The sequence below is a fragment of the Lineus longissimus genome, chromosome 2 (genome assembly GCF_910592395.1).
Source record: "Lineus longissimus chromosome 2, tnLinLong1.2, whole genome shotgun sequence".
Classification (NCBI taxonomy): domain Eukaryota; kingdom Metazoa; phylum Nemertea; class Pilidiophora; order Heteronemertea; family Lineidae; genus Lineus; species Lineus longissimus.
In genome coordinates, this window is record NC_088309.1 from 7,217,121 (window position 1) to 7,235,856 (window position 18,736).

The 18,736-nt window shown below is 39.5% G+C and overlaps 2 protein-coding genes across 5 annotated transcripts in view; one reads left to right on the top strand and one right to left on the bottom strand.

Moving 5' to 3' along the window:
- The window catches only part of LOC135482455 (high affinity cAMP-specific and IBMX-insensitive 3',5'-cyclic phosphodiesterase 8B-like), a 56,119-nt gene extending 45,227 nt beyond the window's left edge, over positions 1-10,892 (bottom strand). For all 4 annotated transcript variants that reach the window (XM_064762461.1, XM_064762460.1, XM_064762457.1 and 1 more), the window contains exon 1: positions 10,574-10,892. In XM_064762461.1, the coding sequence (XP_064618531.1) occupies positions 10,574-10,828 (255 nt within the window). In that variant the 5' untranslated portion in view covers positions 10,829-10,892. The remainder of the gene's footprint in view (positions 1-10,573) is intronic.
- A 1,218-nt stretch (positions 10,893-12,110) lies between these two features.
- Positions 12,111-15,787, top strand: LOC135482456 (pyroglutamyl-peptidase 1-like). Its single transcript, XM_064762465.1, has 5 exons — positions 12,111-12,249; positions 12,940-13,018; positions 13,380-13,549; positions 13,742-13,974; positions 14,162-15,787. Exons 2-5 carry the CDS (start codon positions 12,976-12,978, stop codon positions 14,316-14,318), a joined length of 603 nt encoding a protein of 200 aa, XP_064618535.1. The 5' UTR covers positions 12,111-12,249; positions 12,940-12,975; the 3' UTR covers positions 14,319-15,787.
- Positions 15,788-18,736: the final 2,949 nt, after the last annotated feature.

Genomic DNA, 18,736 nt, shown 5'->3' on the forward strand with positions numbered 1-18,736 from the left:
AGTCAATTGACCAAGAAAACTCCTTATCAAGACGGTCAACAACGACAAGAGGAACAATTTATCTATTTGTGATAACAGGTGACGAATTTCATAGCTTTTTAGGATGTTTTCAGACTCTAACTACAACAGGACAAATATTAGCATTTGTGGTTGATGGAAAATTATTTGAAATCGATTGAAGTCCAATATGTATACACCATGCAGTCTGATGACTCTGAGAAAGATTTTTCCAAAGCCTGCGGATTATCAAATTATCAACAATTTTCACCCGTATCTAGAGGTTTGCAGAAATATGACCATGCAGCTCAACACAGCTGTAGTGTTTCGAAGCCATACACTTTCGGTATAAGATAGATCGCCCATGGCTTGTAACCAATCAAATCTATTATGTGGCAAACATGACGACAGGCTTGTCAGATAACACAGCCTGGTAACTAATGGGTACTATTGGTACAGAAGGTGGACTCGCCTATTCAGTAGCAGTTGTAGGAAGACTTGTGGCATAGTGGGAAGAGTGCAAGGCTCATAATCATGGGGTTGTGGGTTTAAAAGGATCACCAATGTTTCGCTTCATCTTTAGAATGAGATTTAAAACCATGATTTCTTATATCTGCGGCAATGCCAGCAAAGACCCCATCCAAGTTGACAGTAGCTTGAGATGGAGCTATTTCCCTGGCAAAAGATAGAGTTACCAGGCCAAACCAAATTTCATATGGCTCATCCACAGTGGCATGCAGAAATGCTCACAGGTCCTGACAATTCTCATAGAATAAAAGAACAAATGGAAGAGAAGAAGGGGTTCATAGATCAAAATATCAGAAGAGAACATTGAAAACGACATTGTGATACAAAATAAATCGAACTGAACTGGTACTCAGCTAACTGGAGCAGAAATTCAAACCATTTTCAACAGCTGGAATTGACTGCAATCGATAAAACATCACCGAAGGCAAATTCAAAATTAGGGTTTTTTATTCCAACAAATGCACTTAATCAGTAGACTTTTTTTTCTCGAATATCGATTCATAGCAAATAACAGAGAATTCTGAAAAGCAGACGTCGCTGACCTTGCTTACTACTGGAATGTTTTGCAAAGTGGCAAAATCTGAACATGTAATATTCAGGAAACCCAGATATGCAATGTCCAACTCATTACTGTTTCTAAAAAGGTATAAAAAATGCCCCTAAAATGTATCCTATTTCATATGAAATATACACCAAGATTAATATTTCATGAAACTTTCATATAAAAGAAATTAGCAAGTTTAATTTCCGAATCTCAGAACAGTGAACCGTGAGTTGCGGGAGGCAAGTTTCCAATATCTCTTGCTTCCGAATTGAATGCAATCAACCTGTTTTTAATGAAGAAATTTAACGTGTGGCTGAAAGCAATGATATTTGGGCAATTAGAAGCTGTACTACCAAAAGGTGACAGCAGTTACTGGTCAGTACAGATTTAAAAATCTCTCCCCCATGTCGATTTCCTCCCAGAAAGAAGGTTCTGTCTTGTGAAGGCCAGGTAACTATTGATGCCACCTTTTGGAAATAAAGTTCTTCATTGGGTGCATCACTGCTAAAGTAAATGCTTCGGAAAGTAGAGACTTGCTAACTTCCTTTAACTGTACTTTTCACAAGCTCATAAGCTTTTTGGCCATCTCGGTCAAATGACAAGGCGATGTAAGAATCTAGGAGGTCTACCTCCTAGCTCCTATCAAGTCCTATTTCAACCAGCCATCAAGCTACCAAGCTCCAAGCTTTTCACCCAAATAGATATATGATAAACAGATGCCCCCAGGGATCTTCAATTGAGACCCATCTTTTCCTCGACATATCCATATCTACATACTTACAACTGCCCGGAGGAAGTCCAACTCGACAACCAATTAGCAGAAGCAAGAGACGTGATAAGATGAGGAAATTGACATACTTTGGTGAAAAGATATTCTGTCTGTGATGTCGAATCCCCTTGAGCTATCATCTTGAAGACCTGGCCAGGTTATTGACTTCTTGTTTACCAAGAGTGGAGCAACATTTCTAACAGTAAGAACCAGCAACAATAAGTAGGTATAAGTAAACTAAATTCTGGGGTATCAAGCAGCTCATAAGGCACATCACTTTTGAGCTCCACCGATGATAAACGCTTAGCCAAGACTAGGGTCAAACTCACCGACATTCCAATTGGGAGTAGATATCTACCAGTAGGTTTCTGCTCTCAAGAACCTCCAGGAGCAGACAGCTAGATCATTAAATGAAGATGACAAAATGGCATTATATTCCCACAGTCCCTCAAAGGGGTATCTTCAACGTCCCTCTGATGACCAACGACCATCATAATGATCTGGAGAAGAGGAGATTCAGGTGATTTTAGAAGACCTAATATATTCTGGAGTAAAAGGGTGCTCGACTCATAGCCATTTGTTCTGGTTTCTTTCATACAGATACATTTCCCTCCTACGTCCAAGGCTGCCTCAAGAGTTCAGCTGGGAACCACAGATGATGCATCTGATATTTAGGAAAGCAACATGGCATACTGACTGATACCAATATGTTTGAGCCAAACACTGACAATCAGTTAATAGCGCTATTTCCTTCCTCACCAGCAGCTTACTTGCTATCGCTAGGGAGAAATTAACAATGCATCTTCACAACTGGCGGGTAAAGACTGACAATAAAATTGACACATTGCAACTATCACAAACCGACAAGACTTTTTTTCTCGAAAACTCACCCTATTTCATCTGTTAATTAGTGGAATAAGTTGTTGTTGCTAAACTTCAGGCTCAAGCCTGGGGCTATATAGATGGTAAGAACACCAAGGGATTGGTTTCCCGATTGTTTCTCAAAACCATATGTGACTTTAAGGGCGAGAATAGCCCGAGGAATAGTAGACAAGTCTGTGGGATCGGTTGACAGAATGCGAGTCATTCTCTGATCAACACAAAGAGCGGGTAGACGCGTGACATTTTGCTGCTGCTTTTAAAAGGCATGGGCTTGTTTAGGTAGAAATTTTTCTCACCGTGTTAAGATGACAATGAAATTAAACTCACACAATGCTACTGAACACAAAGATGGATGAATATTTTTCTGTGCTACCAAGAATAAATTCTTGGTAATCCTGATAACTGCTGAAGACTGATGAACACAAAAAACAAAAGATGACAGCATGAAAAAGGAGTTAACTTCAATGAATTTGTGTGACTAAGTATCTATTTCCCATGACTTCCCCTCTCCACCAAATAATATCCTTTCTGATCTATCCCATCCTCTGATGCATTCAGAAACGACAAAGCAGGCTTTGTCAGTCTTGGTTCCTATGACAACACGCTCAAACATCCATCGGTACTGACTATAAGGCTAAGGGAAGAATTTGATCCACGGGATTTTCATACAGGGTTTGATGTCTTACAAGAGTATGGGGCTTTTGCCAACCTTCTGTAAGAATTTTTAGTTGTACACAATAGAAATTTTAATTGAATTTACTGTAAACTCTGAAATCTTTGCAAGCATTTTATTTTGAAATTTTTGCAAAGGTACTGTCAAATGCAAACTTAAAGAGTGTAAAGATTTCAACTGGCATGCATCTCAACAGCAAATGTAACGTCCATCGCCAACTGAAGATTAACAAATTTGCCAACGTACATGTAGCATCACGAAATGAACTGCCATTGACACTCCTCGAAAAAGAAACAGATTTAGGAGTAAAATACCCCCACTATATAGTCATCACTCTTCGGAAGGGAAAACATTTCAAAGAAAAATACCCATGTACCTTACTCTACAGATCAGACTGAAATGGGAGCAAAGAGATATTTTTTACAGCCATGTAAGTGAATTAAGGAAACTCCCACCCGCTTAAGTGATATCAAATCAGCACTAATTTTCACCTTAATGTTCGCCAAATCATATTTGAAGAAATGTGATCAGTTCTGTTTGGTTGATTAAAGACAGAACAAAAATATCAGCCCTTCAGATATTCTGTCGAAATGGTGATAATTCGTGGAGGTCAAGGAAACAACTTTTTGGTTCAGGCGGTTGCAACAGACACCCTCAGGAAAATAGGTAATTGTAAGAATTGAGAAAGTCGATTGAGTCTTTATTATCTCTTGGTAAATTGTCATTGCCTATCAGACAAAAAAGATTTTGTTCTCTATTTTGAATACAAGGTTTTTATAAGACAACAGCTTATGCAGTTGGTGCCACTGCATGCACAAAGGGTCAAATGGTGGTGGACAATATTGGTGGAAAAATCTGTATCTGGTGAACTACAAGTAGAAAGTACCTACAGCCAGAATCACAATTGACATTCGTCCTGCTTCGCATCAATGACACGCAACGTAGGCGCGAGTTGCACCCCAAGTTGCGCTTCAATGACACACCAGTGTCAGGGTAGCTGGGTAGTGCATCCCTGACACACAAATTTAAGGATGACAATTGTGATTTGGACTGTACGCCCTATCAGAGATCATTTTGAATGAGACTGGCCCAAGCCACTTAGTGATCACGCAAGGCAGAATTTTCACATATAAAGATTGGCTGCCACTTCTCCTATGATTGGGGCTTAGTAAAGGCAAAAAGGAGGAAAAGAACAAGATCAAGAATGCAATCACCCTTGGGGGATGGCAAAGTTCGGCCAAATTCACCGCAAATTTGTTCATCTCCAAGAGATGGAGGAGATGGCCGTGTACTGACAGACTGGCAGCTCTAAAATCATCGATCATAACATCAGGGGTGAGAGGACAACACAGGACATAAGTGCAATTTGAAAATAATTAGTTGTTGATAAGAGCAGCTAGACAGTGTCAGGAACTCATCAATGGCGAATCACTGAAGGTTCCTTGATATATAAAGGCAATTCATTTGGAAAGAATTACCAGACACAGGCTATGCCATCTCTACCAGATACCATACTGAAGACTTTAAAAGTGCATCTGGTGAATGAAAGACACAGACTATGAATGTCAGTCAAACTGGGAAATTTTCGCACACACATTCATGATCAAATATTTTTTTAGCAAAAAAGAAAATCTAATTGAACTGACTGCAAGGGTTAACACTAAAAGCTTTTATAATGGTTGAGATTTCACAAAAAATCAAATTCGAATGCATAAAAACTGCATTATAGCATTGACTGAATGTGTTTCTATTTTCCTTGAGGTGGGGGAAGGGTGTGAAACACATTGTTATTTACAGACTGACCCAATTGAGATGACACCCTAAGACTGAACACAGTGATATTATCTCCAAGGACATGATGGCCAATTAGGCTGTTTTAACTTCTCACCCCACACATGCATGAAAAACATCGCTAAATTATGCCCCCCTCCAATTAGGCTGTTTTAACTTCTCACCCCACACATGCATGAAAAACATCGCTAAATTATGCCCCCCTCCAATTAGGCTGTTTTAACTTCTCACCCCACACATGCATGAAAAACATCGCTAAATTATGCCCCCCTCTCGGAAACTTCACTTGCACATCATAAACAACCACTATTTATTATGTAACTCTCCAACAGTCAGGCCTGTGGTAAGCAGAGACAAATTTCACTAAAAGTGATCTTTATCAAAGGTGAGGTTTGCTTGTCTTCTATAAGACTAGATCATCGCTGTGAAGCGTTGTAGATATCAAATTCACTACAATTTTGCTCACAATTGATGGGCTGGTGCAGGCCTGGTGAGATCCTGCCAGGCAAAGTAATGTCACGTTTAGTAATCAAATAAAGTGTTTTTAATGAGATGGTGGGACAGGAAGAAATAAAGAGTGATCAGTCGTTCGAAATCTGGACAAACGCAGTCTGAATCTTGATCATAGTGAGGAGCAAGCATGTCAATAAAGGCAAGCAAGGCAAACATATTCTCAAGGACCAAAATCTAACCAAGACCCTTAATATTCAGTACAAACTCCTAGGAGATTCCTTGTCGGTTTTTTTCTGATACATTTGCTAATCTCCCTGTCAACAAATCGGCAGTTGATTGGTCTGCCCAATAGGAAAAACCAGATCTGAATACCTGATCATACTGAAATGAGGAGCTGAAGTAACATCAAGCAGGCAATCAAACAAATTCTCAAGGGTGATGTTGCCAGTCATGCTACAAACTACTTCCTCTAACAAGATTTCTTGCAGGTTTTTACAGTTTTGCCAATCTGAAGCGTCTTGCAAAGATGCAATTGCAAAAATCTCATGTTTATGCTGGTCATTGAGGTGCCTGCAACAAGAACTGGCCATCATGATTCAACTGCAGGGTAACATTTCCTCATCCTTTCTAGAAAACTGGTGATGATTTACTATCTTTGACAGCACAACTCATATTTTTACAGCACTTACTGTTGCAGTCAACAACATTTCGCATTAAAATTTAACAAGCATTTCAACTGAAAGTTGATGCTTTGCATTAGTAATCCAATACAGTCGTCAAAAGCCACATGATTATCACCTAATAAGGTAGGACAGAACTGGGGCACTTCCAATAGCAGTGAGGGAAATCTCCATCACCATTATGACAATGAGTGCTTCTCCTTGTTCATTTCGTCATGCCTCGTCCCTCGTTCCAAACAACGGCATGCCCGCTTTCATTGAACTGGCATGATCGCCTTTTCCAACAAACTGGTATGCTCTTTTCAAACTGCCACAGCTTGGTTCATTCCATCAGAAGGATGAGTCTCTCAATGTTAAACATTCACTCACAAGCTGGCTTGTCCTGTATTCCAACACCACAATTCGGTAAAAGTGGAGATTTATTGGTGCCTGGTACCATAGATTTTCTGGTGTCGATACCGTGCCTGAGCAGGAACAAGCTGCCACTGCATTGATTCAATGTTGGTAATATGATGTGACATTGCCATAGTTATCGTGTTCATCTCCGGGCATGCACCAATCAATAACCATGCAGATCTAGTTTCTATGGCAAAGGACGATATCAGTGGGGCTCGCATGGAGTGTCAAATCTGAGGTAGGAAATAATCATTTCGATCAGGTCGTATTTCAATCACGTTAAGGGAAAATCCAAGGGCTTGGTCACTGCTTGTCGGCTGTGACCGGGGAAAGCATAGGGTATCTAAATCATAATTTTGGAGAAATTATTTAGTGGCAGTGTGAAACAACAATCAAGAGTTTGCCATTAGTGCCCTAGCCATTACTACAACACTCACAGGGCTCTATCATTGCTGCCCGACCACGAAACAACACTCACAGGGCTCATTTGTCTTTCCTGCCCTTGCCCAAGATCAACACTCGCAGGACTGTCAGATTAAAGAGATCCAATTAAAACCCAGTGTGTGACCACATATAGCATTAGCATAGGATCAAAATCAATTGAAATGTTTCTCCCAACTCTCATGCAAGGATGATGGAATCATTCAACCAGAAGCCATAAAATGAGATTACAAGAGGACAAGAAATCAATCGGACCAGTTAGCGAGCTCTTATAATATCCACCTACACAATCTTGACGCCTGACATATTCATCATAACCGGATACTTTCATGCATCATCAATGATTATGCCACGCGATAGATTATAACAAGGATGGAAACAAAGGCACTCAGGGCCATCAACAAGTTTATCAGGAAATAATCATTATGTACCAGTTGTCACACTTTGCTGTTGTTTCTTTTTTTGTCAGGTTCTTGGAGTGACAATATATTTTCACCACAAAACGCAACAAAACTCATCCCTGGCTTTTGATTTAAAGGTAATATACCTACCGGTGTAATATTTTCACATAATGGACTCAAAAAATGCAATCTTCAAGAGTTTTTGAGGCTTCTGGATGCATCTTACGAAGTTCAATGAAGTTAGATTAATACACCATCAATCCTGTGATACAAACATGAAATGTGACAGAATGAGGTACGTGCCCCTGTTATCGGTTCCGCAAAAATCGATCGAGCTTATAGTCTGCCGAGCATGTCGAATACAGAGCGGAACTTGCCGGTTGCTGGTAATCTCCCCTGGGAACAAGATCAAGGCAATGACAGCTTCTTAATGAACGCAGAACTCGGATTAGAAATAGACACTCAAAGGATCCGTGTTCATTTAATGGAGATGTCTTCATGGTACATATGGTAAAAGGTTTAGGCAAGATGATCCCCATCAAACCAAAAACCTGTATGTTCAAATTTGTACACATACGTATATCATTGTGTTTAAACAATACATAATCATTGATGCTTATGCTAAAGAATGTCATCAGCAGGTGATTGTTTGATATCATACAGAATGTTATATACATGGCCAAAAGATACAATGTCATGTTTCCTTCGTTCACAAGAACTTATTTTTATGCCTTCTTTTCTGTTCTTGTTCTTTTACCAGGTTTGGAGTTGCCTCATCAATGTTGGACCAAAGTCAAAGATCTCATGATGATGAAAAGGAAAAGAGGCACATAGGGACTTGATCTATTATCTTTCATTATAGCGAATTGTCCAGAACAAACTTCTTTCGCATCATTGTCCTTTACCATGACATTTACTACCAAGCACAAACCTGTGAAACAAAGAAGGGGTAAGCGAGTAAAATTTGAAAACACCTTAGTTGCAATGGTACATTTAAAGATGGATTATGCATACCTCGTTTTGACCAAGGCACAGATGTTTTAGTGAGACAACCATACCCTCTTGCATTGTCTTGGGTTGGTATGGGTTGGTATGGGTTGGTATAAAATGTATCAAGTTTGAGGTGGTTTAGAAAAGAAATAAGATACCACACATCAGTATTGGTAATTTATTGCCTCACCAAACATGGCAAACACTGCACTGGGGGGGTGCTGTCATTTTGGCCGACATTTTAACTCTGCCCTCGTGTTGTTTTATAAGACAACCAATACCAATAGTGATGTTTCCACTCCTTTTTACCTCAAAGGTCAAATAGTCGATGTCACATTTAAGAGAACTATCCTACAATATGGCTGATTTATCCCGGGTGATTTTGAGGATCTCAAGAAAGGGAGAAATTGGCCAAATCACCCATATTGATCTGCCAATCATGTCAAATGAAGCATATTGGCAAAACTGATGGTGGTACATGTACATCAATAGATTTGCTGCTTTCATTGAAGATCAATAAACTGGAGGGAACAGCATACAGCAATCTAATTGACTTTGTGTTTACTTTATTTGTCAACCAATACTTTACATCCTGGCATATCGAACAGCTGCAAGAAACGTGACCAGTTTGAAAGTAGGAAAGGTTGGTTACCAATTTAATGCCCACAAATATCACCAAATTGGCAAATTGGATGGAAATTAGAATGTGTGATATCCATTCTGAACAATGCAGCAAATTAGATTTTCAAGTGAAAAAAAGAAAAACTGACTGGTCAATAATAATATTATAATAACTGATAACAAAATCTTCTCCAAATTCAATTTTTTGGGGTGTGGGGGTGAATACTCCCCCTTTTTCCTGTTCTGTAAAAATAGGCAACTCCCACATCCATAATTTTCACATCTAGACAATTGCTCAACATTTTGTTTGGAGTTGCATTTCCCTTCTCATCTCTTTCTTTTCCTAACATTTTTAGCTCAAATCGTACATGCTACAATTGGCCTTTCCTAGACGGCCTTTAGAAGAGCACAATGAAGAGCAATAACAGTATTAAAATGTCAGTTAATGAAAAGTATTGTGTTCACGTACATGTATCATAAAACCACATGACAACTATTTCAGAATTTTGTTGCCAGAAATCACTGCCATTGGGCTTCAAATGTAAGCGTCACCACTAAGGGGTAAAAGCTCTACTGAGAATTATAACAAGATCAGACCAACTTGTTACAGCATTGCCATGGCAACGTATGTCAAAGAATTCTCACTTTACATAAAATAAAGAACGGATGGGTATTTACTTTGGCATCACTGCCATGCCCATTACAGGAGAAGCAAAATAGAAATGTTGGGATAGTAAATTATGATTTGCATCACTGACACAAAGGTTTTTGCTCATAGTTTCTGGCAATGTACACACCTTAGGAGCCCACATCCAGAAAAATCGAAGAGCTTCTCCTTGTCAGTTTTTGAAAAGAACTCTATAGAAATCCAAAGAACTGGCTAAAGAGTAGCTTGCATAAGAAAAACAATGAACAGGTGTATTCTGTCAATTAATCCAGGGTATTTTAGAAATGTTCCAGATTTCAAAGGTATCTTTGAAATATAGGCAAATGTTCGATAACAAGGACGAAGGAACTTCTGACTGTATATATAACAATTTGCAGTATCAAGTAGGCCTAAATGAAAATGTCATGAATGTTGGCCTACTTGATTTATCCCGAGCAAGGTTGTACCGTGACTGTAAAGACCCCGTAAAGAACACCCCTCCCCTCGTCAGATAACTTGCATCTTTTCAAAAAGATACTGTCATGGCTTTGTCTGGGGCCAATGAAGCAAAAGTGGCATAGCTCCCCCCTCTACCCTCACCCCCCCCCCGCGTAAGTCAACTCATGAACCACATGATACTGTGTGTGGGGACTCAGTCAGAGGCAAACAAAGCTAAGGACGAAGGTCAACTTGGCGAGGGGATGCAACTCAGATAATGAGTTATTGAATAAGATTAAGAATGCACCAATTCGGGGGCCTACCTTTAGAATATAGCAGCTGGTCTGGGTCTCAGCTTCTATGCTAACAGTCAGGGTGCTCCGCCTCGAGCGCTTCCCAGCAGAACCATGTGAACGACTTGGCCTGGCCTCAGACTCCCGTTCCCCCAGCGGAGGGTCCACTGGCCTTCCAGGCAGATTTGCGGCCACGATTGAAGGTCTTGGAGAATTCGAATCGTCAGAATCTCGGCAATAACTTACTCCTGAATGAGAACCATGAACACTGGGGGTGCAACCCATTTTAACACTCAGAAATCAGAAGAAATGTCCAGCTGTCATTCACAGCACGAGGTGAGGCACCGCCATTGTTGCAGAATATGATATAAGGCAGATGAGTACCACGTGTGACACCTCGCGATCACTTCCGTCAACAAAGCCACGTGCGTAGTGCCTGGTCAAATTCGCCCCAGTGCCGAGATACAAAATCTTTTCCACGTTTTTATCTTTGCTGTTATCGACACGAGCTTGCAATTAATATCTCATCAGCGAGCAATTTACAAAAACTGTTTACATTCACATCAAGCAATTATTTGATTTGGGAAGGCATATGTTGTATGTCTCCCTGTACAGTAGAGACCATATCACAACCAATCTGAAGACACTGACAGTACTCCCCCAGTAGCTGCTACAATGTCCAAGATCTGAATAGTAGGCTAGTTACCAGCCAGCTTCACTCGTCCTAGACACTGTCACAACCAAGCTGATGACAGTAGCTGTTACAATTCTGATTTTACGACGGCGAATCCAAGATCTTTTTCGTTAGGCCCTTGTGCCTGCGGTATATGGAATAGACGGCCAAGTACGTTGTACCTGTCTTCACAAGCATGGTAAGAGGCCCTGGTGTGCATGTCATCTAGAGCACAGTGAGATGTTATGTCAGTCCAAGACAGCAGGCCCAGATGACTGCTCAGTGTGTGAGAGACAAGACAAGGCTGTGAATGTTTTCCAGAAAATTGTGAGATGCTGGATAAGGAGTCCTACCAGCAAATTTCAGCAAATTTTGGGCTTGTATTCACAAATGAATTCTTATTCATAATCCAAGCTATTTTTTTTATATTCCATGTCAGCACAGACTTATGACCATAATATAAGTACAGATTCAACAATCAAATATTGTTGGATTTTCTTCCAAAAGTACATAATAAGACCAGGCTCTGGTCAATGTTTAATACCCATCGCTGACATACCAGGTTGGCCTGGCCCCTACCATCATAAAAAACCTGTGGTTCAACGGTTAGAATGCTGGACTTTCGATCTTATCACGGGTTCGACACCCCATGTACATCCATCCACAACAGTCAACAGCTAGGTAGGCAAGTTAAAGTTACCCAAAGTTGCCAATAGTGGTCTCTCCACTCCCATTATTATTTTCATTTGTATGACAAACCGGTATAACAATATAAACCATAGGGTTCGCAAGAGGTCAATATTCTACTGCGGTCCACCGTGAATGCCCTCAGTGCTGCCATCTACTAATAATTTGTGAAACTAATAGTTACATCGTATCCCGTTAGAGGCCACCAATACACTTCCGGGTTTTGTACCCATTGTTGTGGCTTTGTCTCGTTTCTCGATTTACTCTGGCCGTGTAGCCCAGAAACTGCTACAACCTAACCAACAGAAGCCTGAGATTGAGAAAGAAATCTGACTACAATCCAACTGTAAACGTAGACCTATATTAACTTAGTAGAATGTATTGCGGGTAGTATAGTGTGTGCTGCATGCTTGCTAACTCACACAGTAACTGTGTCATGCTCATGCCGTCATGGTCTAGTACAGTTACAGGGTGTCTCAAATCACAGGCCACTGAATCAATGGTCAGTAAGGTGTTAAATAATTGTAAAATGTCCGTGAAGGGTTAAGGAGCAAAACGAGAACTGTTGAAAAACACGCTGTTGCCATAATCCAGTGCACCATGATAATCAAATTTTTCCTGCATATGTCATAATTATGAACTTTGATATTGATAATCCTGTTCATCAGTCGATCAACGTGTCACAGGGTCATTTGTGGTGATACGGAAAGTTCATCTGATATCAGGCAAATATCGAGCTAATGTGATAACCTTTCTGGCAGTGAAGATCATGCCAGCAAAATGAGATTACGGTTTTGGTGATGTTTGTTGAATCATTCCTAACAGTCATTATTTGTAGTGGAGGTTAACCTGGCTATGGTCATCAACTCCTGTTACTCAAGTAGGCAATGCCATTTTGATAGAGTCATTGGTTATTCAACTTCTATTTGTTCGACTGTATTTTGGCCAAAGTGTGCATGTTATAAATATGAGTGCTCCAATAAGCAAGGTAACATCAAGCTTTCAAGTCCACTTTAAGTTTATTTTGCACTTGCAGAGAGAAGTTTGGCCAGGGAATTGAGAAACGTGCAATATGGGAGACGCGGCGGAGGAGAAGGAAACAGTAATTGTAACAGGTATGACCACCTCTAACGAATGGTTTGAGGACACAAAAGATTTCATTATAGTTTACATCTGTTCTTACCCGCTGATACTTGGCGAACTTCAACTTTGTGTAAAGCACATTTTTGAGAAATTCTTGAGATCCCAGAGTCTTTCTGTGAATGTTGTATAGCAGCCACATATATTCAGTGTTTTGCTCACCTTCAAACTCTATCATGTATGGGAAGGACAAATTGGCTTGGACAGGATTACCTCTTTAGACTCCTGACTTCTTGGTTAGAAATCTGGCATCTGAAACCAATACACCAATTGCCGAGTAATATATGATACCACTAATGCTATTGATGTTTCTATTATTTCATCTCCTGTTTTCAGGGTTTGGTCCTTTCAAAAGTCATGATGTCAATGCAAGCTGGTCTGCCGTGAAGGAGCTGGAGAGGTTGGGCCTGGATGATAAGTACAATCTAGTGGTGGCAGAAATTCCTGTCGAATATGACACAGTCAATGATATTATTCCAAAAATGTGGCGGTCACATAAACCGCATGTAAGTATCAACACTAAGAAGTTGCGCATCATTTACGACTCCTGCTCGACTTTAAATCTAACGTCATATCAGTTCACATCCAGAGTTACGTACGAGTTGATTGAAATAAATCATGCATGTTATTTTTCATTCTTGTTATTTGCCATTAGTTGCTGTCATTTCTCAGTAACAAACAATTCATTCTTGTTACAGCTTGTTGTCCACGTTGGTGTGTCAGGCATAGCCAGGAACCTCACCCTTGAACAATGTGCCCATAATGACGGAATTACCATGGAAGACGTGAAAGGCAGGGTGCCACTAACCCACTGCTGCATTGAGGGCAGCCCAAAGAAACTGACGTCAGAACTACAAATGAATGTCATTTGTGATAAAGTGAATCGCTGCGGTTGTGGAGTCACTAGTGTGGTGTCACATGACCCTGGAAGGTAAGTGCTTTAACATGCTTAAATCTTGATGAATAGGCAACCGCTGCCCCATGGGGGTTCCAGGATTTGAAATAATTTCACTGTTGAAGTTCTAAGTTAAGGAAAGCAGGAATATCATGTTTCAACGCAGATTCACTTTTAGCTAAGAGAAATTTGTGAATTACTAATACGTTTTCACTTCTTACAGGTACTTATGTAACTACATCTTTTATAAGTCCCTGGATATCGACCCATCACGGACTGCTTTCATCCACGTTCCTATCTTAGGCAATCCCTACACAGCTGAAGAACTCGCCATCGGCCTTAAGATGTCTGTTATGCAAATGCTGGAGCAGCTTTCTTGAAATTCCATCATGTTGACTGACTTTTAACACCATCCAATAATTGGACTGCATCCTAGCGAAAATAGATAAGACATTAAATGATCAATACTCTGGAGCTGACAAGGAGATTTTAAAATTCTAACATCATGACCCGTTTATGTTAGAGGAGGAATAGCATGTGGGAAATTCCCTATTTGGGTCAGGATCGCTGCAAAAAGATCACACACAGTTTTCTTTCACTCCGAGTTGAGAGAAAGTTTCACAGGCTTTTGATTGAGATTAACTTGTACGAAGGTGTGGCTTTCTAACTGTTGAACTGCAGTGTTATAAATGATCACGGTTCAAGTAAATCAAGATGATAAATGATAATTTTTGTCTTCTCTATTTTGTGATATCATTGCTCTTGTAAAGAACTGGGATGTCATAGCATATATTGATATATATGCACTGTTTTTACCAATCACCGACATTACTGTAATAGCCATATTTGATTGTTTGTGCTTTTGGTTAGGATGTAATCCTTGTCATTTCACCAGTGGTGATTCAACCAATTTGGTAATTCATTGTAAAAACATGTTAATGATAAAAGGTGGCGTGTCTCAAGATATTGTTGGGACAGCAATATTGATAGTTACTGAGTCCCCTGTAGTGTAAGAGGGCAGTTCTTGGGAGGCTCAACAAATTTACACATTCTACAAACTCTTGAATGCCTACAGCACCTTTGCAAAGGAACTCTGTTCCTATCTTGTTGCCCAGCATTGTCTTGAATCTGTTCACCTTTAAGAGACACCCACTTCAAAATGTGTTTTGTTAAATTTTACTTAACCTTTGTTGTAATCACTTGTACAGAGAAGCACACACCAATCACATTTGTTGCTTGACAGGCCTGTACTTTACCCACAGAAACATACTGTTCACAGTGGGTTCAATTGAAATTTTCTGCTGGGAACATGTAAACAATGACTGAAGAAGCTATATGGCTGTTCTCGTCAAGTTGGTGTTTATAAAATTCAATATCAAGTTTAGTATATTCAGTATTTCTAGAGACTTAGTCATTGGAGAACGATACATTGCTTTACCCCTCAATCATACTTCATAATTGGGTAGAGCAAACTTATGTCTTTGAAAATACAATAAGTTGCTCCAATTACATGTATGTTGGAAGCCCCTTCAGTTGTTATTAAAATAATTCTTTGTATAAAACCACTATCATCTGGTGCTTTTGCCAATTTTCTGGCCGTTAACATCTGTCACTTTTTGACATTGAGAAAATTTATAATGTTACTACGTAGCAATGTACTTTAATGAAACATTCCATGATTTCACTAGTGTTAGACCTCACATTTGGAACCCAGATAATCATGGTTTGTAATGCTTTTGTTGCCATGGCAACATTTATGTTTAAAGTATGCTTCAAAGTAGTAAATGCATTTTAGCCCTGGATTAGATTTATGTGTTTTATTTCGTGAATTAAATCAGTTAGTATTGCATTTTTGTCTTGTGTTCAGTGTACCGTTAGAAAGTGGAAATGAAATATGGGTACTTGGTTGAATATAATGGCAAAAGAAAAACTTGTATTAAAATTATCGGTTTGGCGATTCCTTCTAATCCTAGTAGTGATACTTGTGTGTTTTTATTGACCATCTCAAATATCGTCACATTCCATTCCTCATGTGTTTGCATACTCATTCATATTGTGGTCATTCCCATATTTCGTTGCCACCACCAGAATTCCACATCTGCAACATAAACTTGATTTTTAATAATTTCATAAATTAGAATTGAAATTTTGGTCCAGTATAAGTTTGCATTTGACTATTTATTCACAAAAGTTTGATTACGAAAATAAGATGCCGTATGTATTTTAAAGTTATGCAGTAATGATTTATGTACTTATACTTCCATTTCTGTGCTATTCTGTACCAATAAATATGGAGTAAAAATAATGACTACCTGGTTGTTCGATAGTCTATATTGAGGCACCTGATTCAATGAAAGGAGAGGAAAACAGCTTTTATATTGAAAGAAAATCCCAATGAATAACACTGGATGGCATCTGTTTGAAAGGCAGCTAACCAGGACAGAATGACATTGGACGGCATTCAAAAGGTGGCTGACATAGGCTGAATGACATCAGATGACTTTTGTTTGACAGGCAGCTAACGAGGACAGAAAGACATTAGATGGCACTTGTTCCAAAAAGGTAGCTGACCAGGACAGAATGACATTTGATGGCATTTGTATGACAGGTAGCTAACAAGGACAGATATCAGATGGGACTTGTTTGAAATGGTGGCTGATCAGGACAGAATGACATAAATAGGCATATGGCATTTGTTTCATAAAAGCTAACAATAAAGTACAGATTGGCATTTGATTACAATTGAATGAAAGATAGCTGAGGAGGATGGGATGACATTGAATGACAATTGATTGAAAGGTAGCTGATAAGGACAGAATGACATTGGATGATAGTTGTTTGAAAACACGGATGTATACCACTATAGTGATATACATTCGTGTTGAAAGGACAGCATGACAGAACTTGTTTGTTTAAAAGTGTAGCTGATCCGCACATGGCATTTGTTTGAAAGGTAGCTGATGAAGACAGAATGACATAACCGCTTGTATTGAAATCCCCTTGGTTTTTATTCAACTTCAATGATTATATTTAAAAGTTAAGATAGCCGTAAAACATATAATCCAGTTTTACACTTTGAAAAATCCTTAAATTTTCAAGTTCTTTATTTGTGTGTCGAGTATTGTTTAATCTGAATTTTAAGATATAATTTACATTTGATTCGTTTCAAAATCCTCTGTGGTCTTGGATTAGGCCTATAGGCTATGATGGATTACAAGTTGATCTGTTAAGACGCCTTTACTTATGACGATGAATAAAAACAAACGCAAAATAATACTTTCTCTAGTATTAGATAAGAATCCTACTGTCTAAAAGAGAGATTTATGAATGTCTTCATAATCTTGATAAACGTCAGTGGTAATTTTTGGGGACCGTATCAAAATCAAGTGAAAGCCGGCACGATTTTCAGTAGGGGGTTACCTTGGATGCCCTGAAGGGTAGAATCACATGTCAGAATATGTTAACTTTTTTTGTTGAACTTGAGCTTTCGGGACCGTCTGCAACCGAATAAATTTGACATGGCCCCAATATTAATCTGGTATTTTGACTCGATCGGTACTCTTTAAGAGATCTTGGTCCCGATCTTGCTGTCGTTGGAAAAACAAAAATCCATTTACGTAATACAAGATAAAAATAATGTTTTTGGATTAATTTTAATCTTTTGCCTTATTATATATACATGCCGTAGACTAAAGAATTGACTAATCGAAGATCAACGTCGCCCGGCAGATGAAGTTTATAATGTTTTGCGCAGGTTTTTCAAACAAAACATATTTTTAATCAATTCTGACTACAAGATTTCACGGAATGACGGAAAAATGGATTATTCAAGCAGACAAGCATGACGTATAGAGAGGACAAAGATATGCGTTCGTTTTCTTGTAATTGCTAGTCAGTATTCATTTGGGAGTGTCAACACGGACAACATAGCGGAATAAACAAACTTAAGCGGCATATACATGTAGCTCAAAATGAGAACTCCAAAATACTTGTAGCCTCAAAGAGCCCACCTCTTGGAGTATGCGCAGGCCGTCTCAGAAGACAGATAAATTGGCCGAAGTGTTGCTACCTTAATTCTTCTTCACCGCATCAAGAATTACATGATATCTATAAGGTATCCACCACCGCCCTGGGAGTCACGACACCACTGAAATCATATTTTAGCAGAATACCTCGAGGAGTGGAGTATAACCATGCCAGTCTTTGGAGACCAACCCCACAGACGTCCGTCTTTACACAAACACCCGCCTTTTTACTTTGGTAAGTAGACACGCGCTTAAAATGCGCATCTCTAACACTAATTGCCTTATCAAGTGCAAGGATTATCACGATAGTTACAAATGCAATGTCATCTTACCCCAAGAAACATTTTGGCTGGAACTCTCGAAATCCTAGGTTCCGAGTCATCTCGTATACCTGAATTCCGAGTCCCATGTGTGTATCACACCCACACCCATCCTGAGATACTCATATAAGTATATATAAACCTCGTATCGAGAGGCAGTGTAATTGAAAACCACGTGCCACGATGACCCACACCTTAATGGCTGGGTACCTGCCTGAATCTCAGAAAAAAAACTCCGCGACAGCCCAATCGTCAAAAGGGACGCCGCCGATCTAATTTACGGCCGCGGAGTGTGAATTGTTCGTATAGGAGTCCTCCAATCTTCTCCGGCATCGGGATGATGAGACGGCGTCTTTCATATTTGTATATTATGTTATTGATTTGGTTTCGGCATTGACAATTCCACACAAAGATATTGGAGACGATGACAAGTCTCTCAACACCGGACGTTGT

Coding starts and splice junctions, on each gene's coding strand:
- LOC135482456 (XM_064762465.1), top strand. CDS start 12,976: ATGGGAGACGCGGCGGAGGAGAAGGAAACAGTAATTGTAACAG. Junction 13,550..13,741: donor GGCGGTCACATAAACCGCAT/GTAAGTATCAAC, acceptor TTCTTGTTACAG/CTTGTTGTCCACGTTGGTGT. Junction 13,975..14,161: donor GTGTCACATGACCCTGGAAG/GTAAGTGCTTTA, acceptor CACTTCTTACAG/GTACTTATGTAACTACATCT.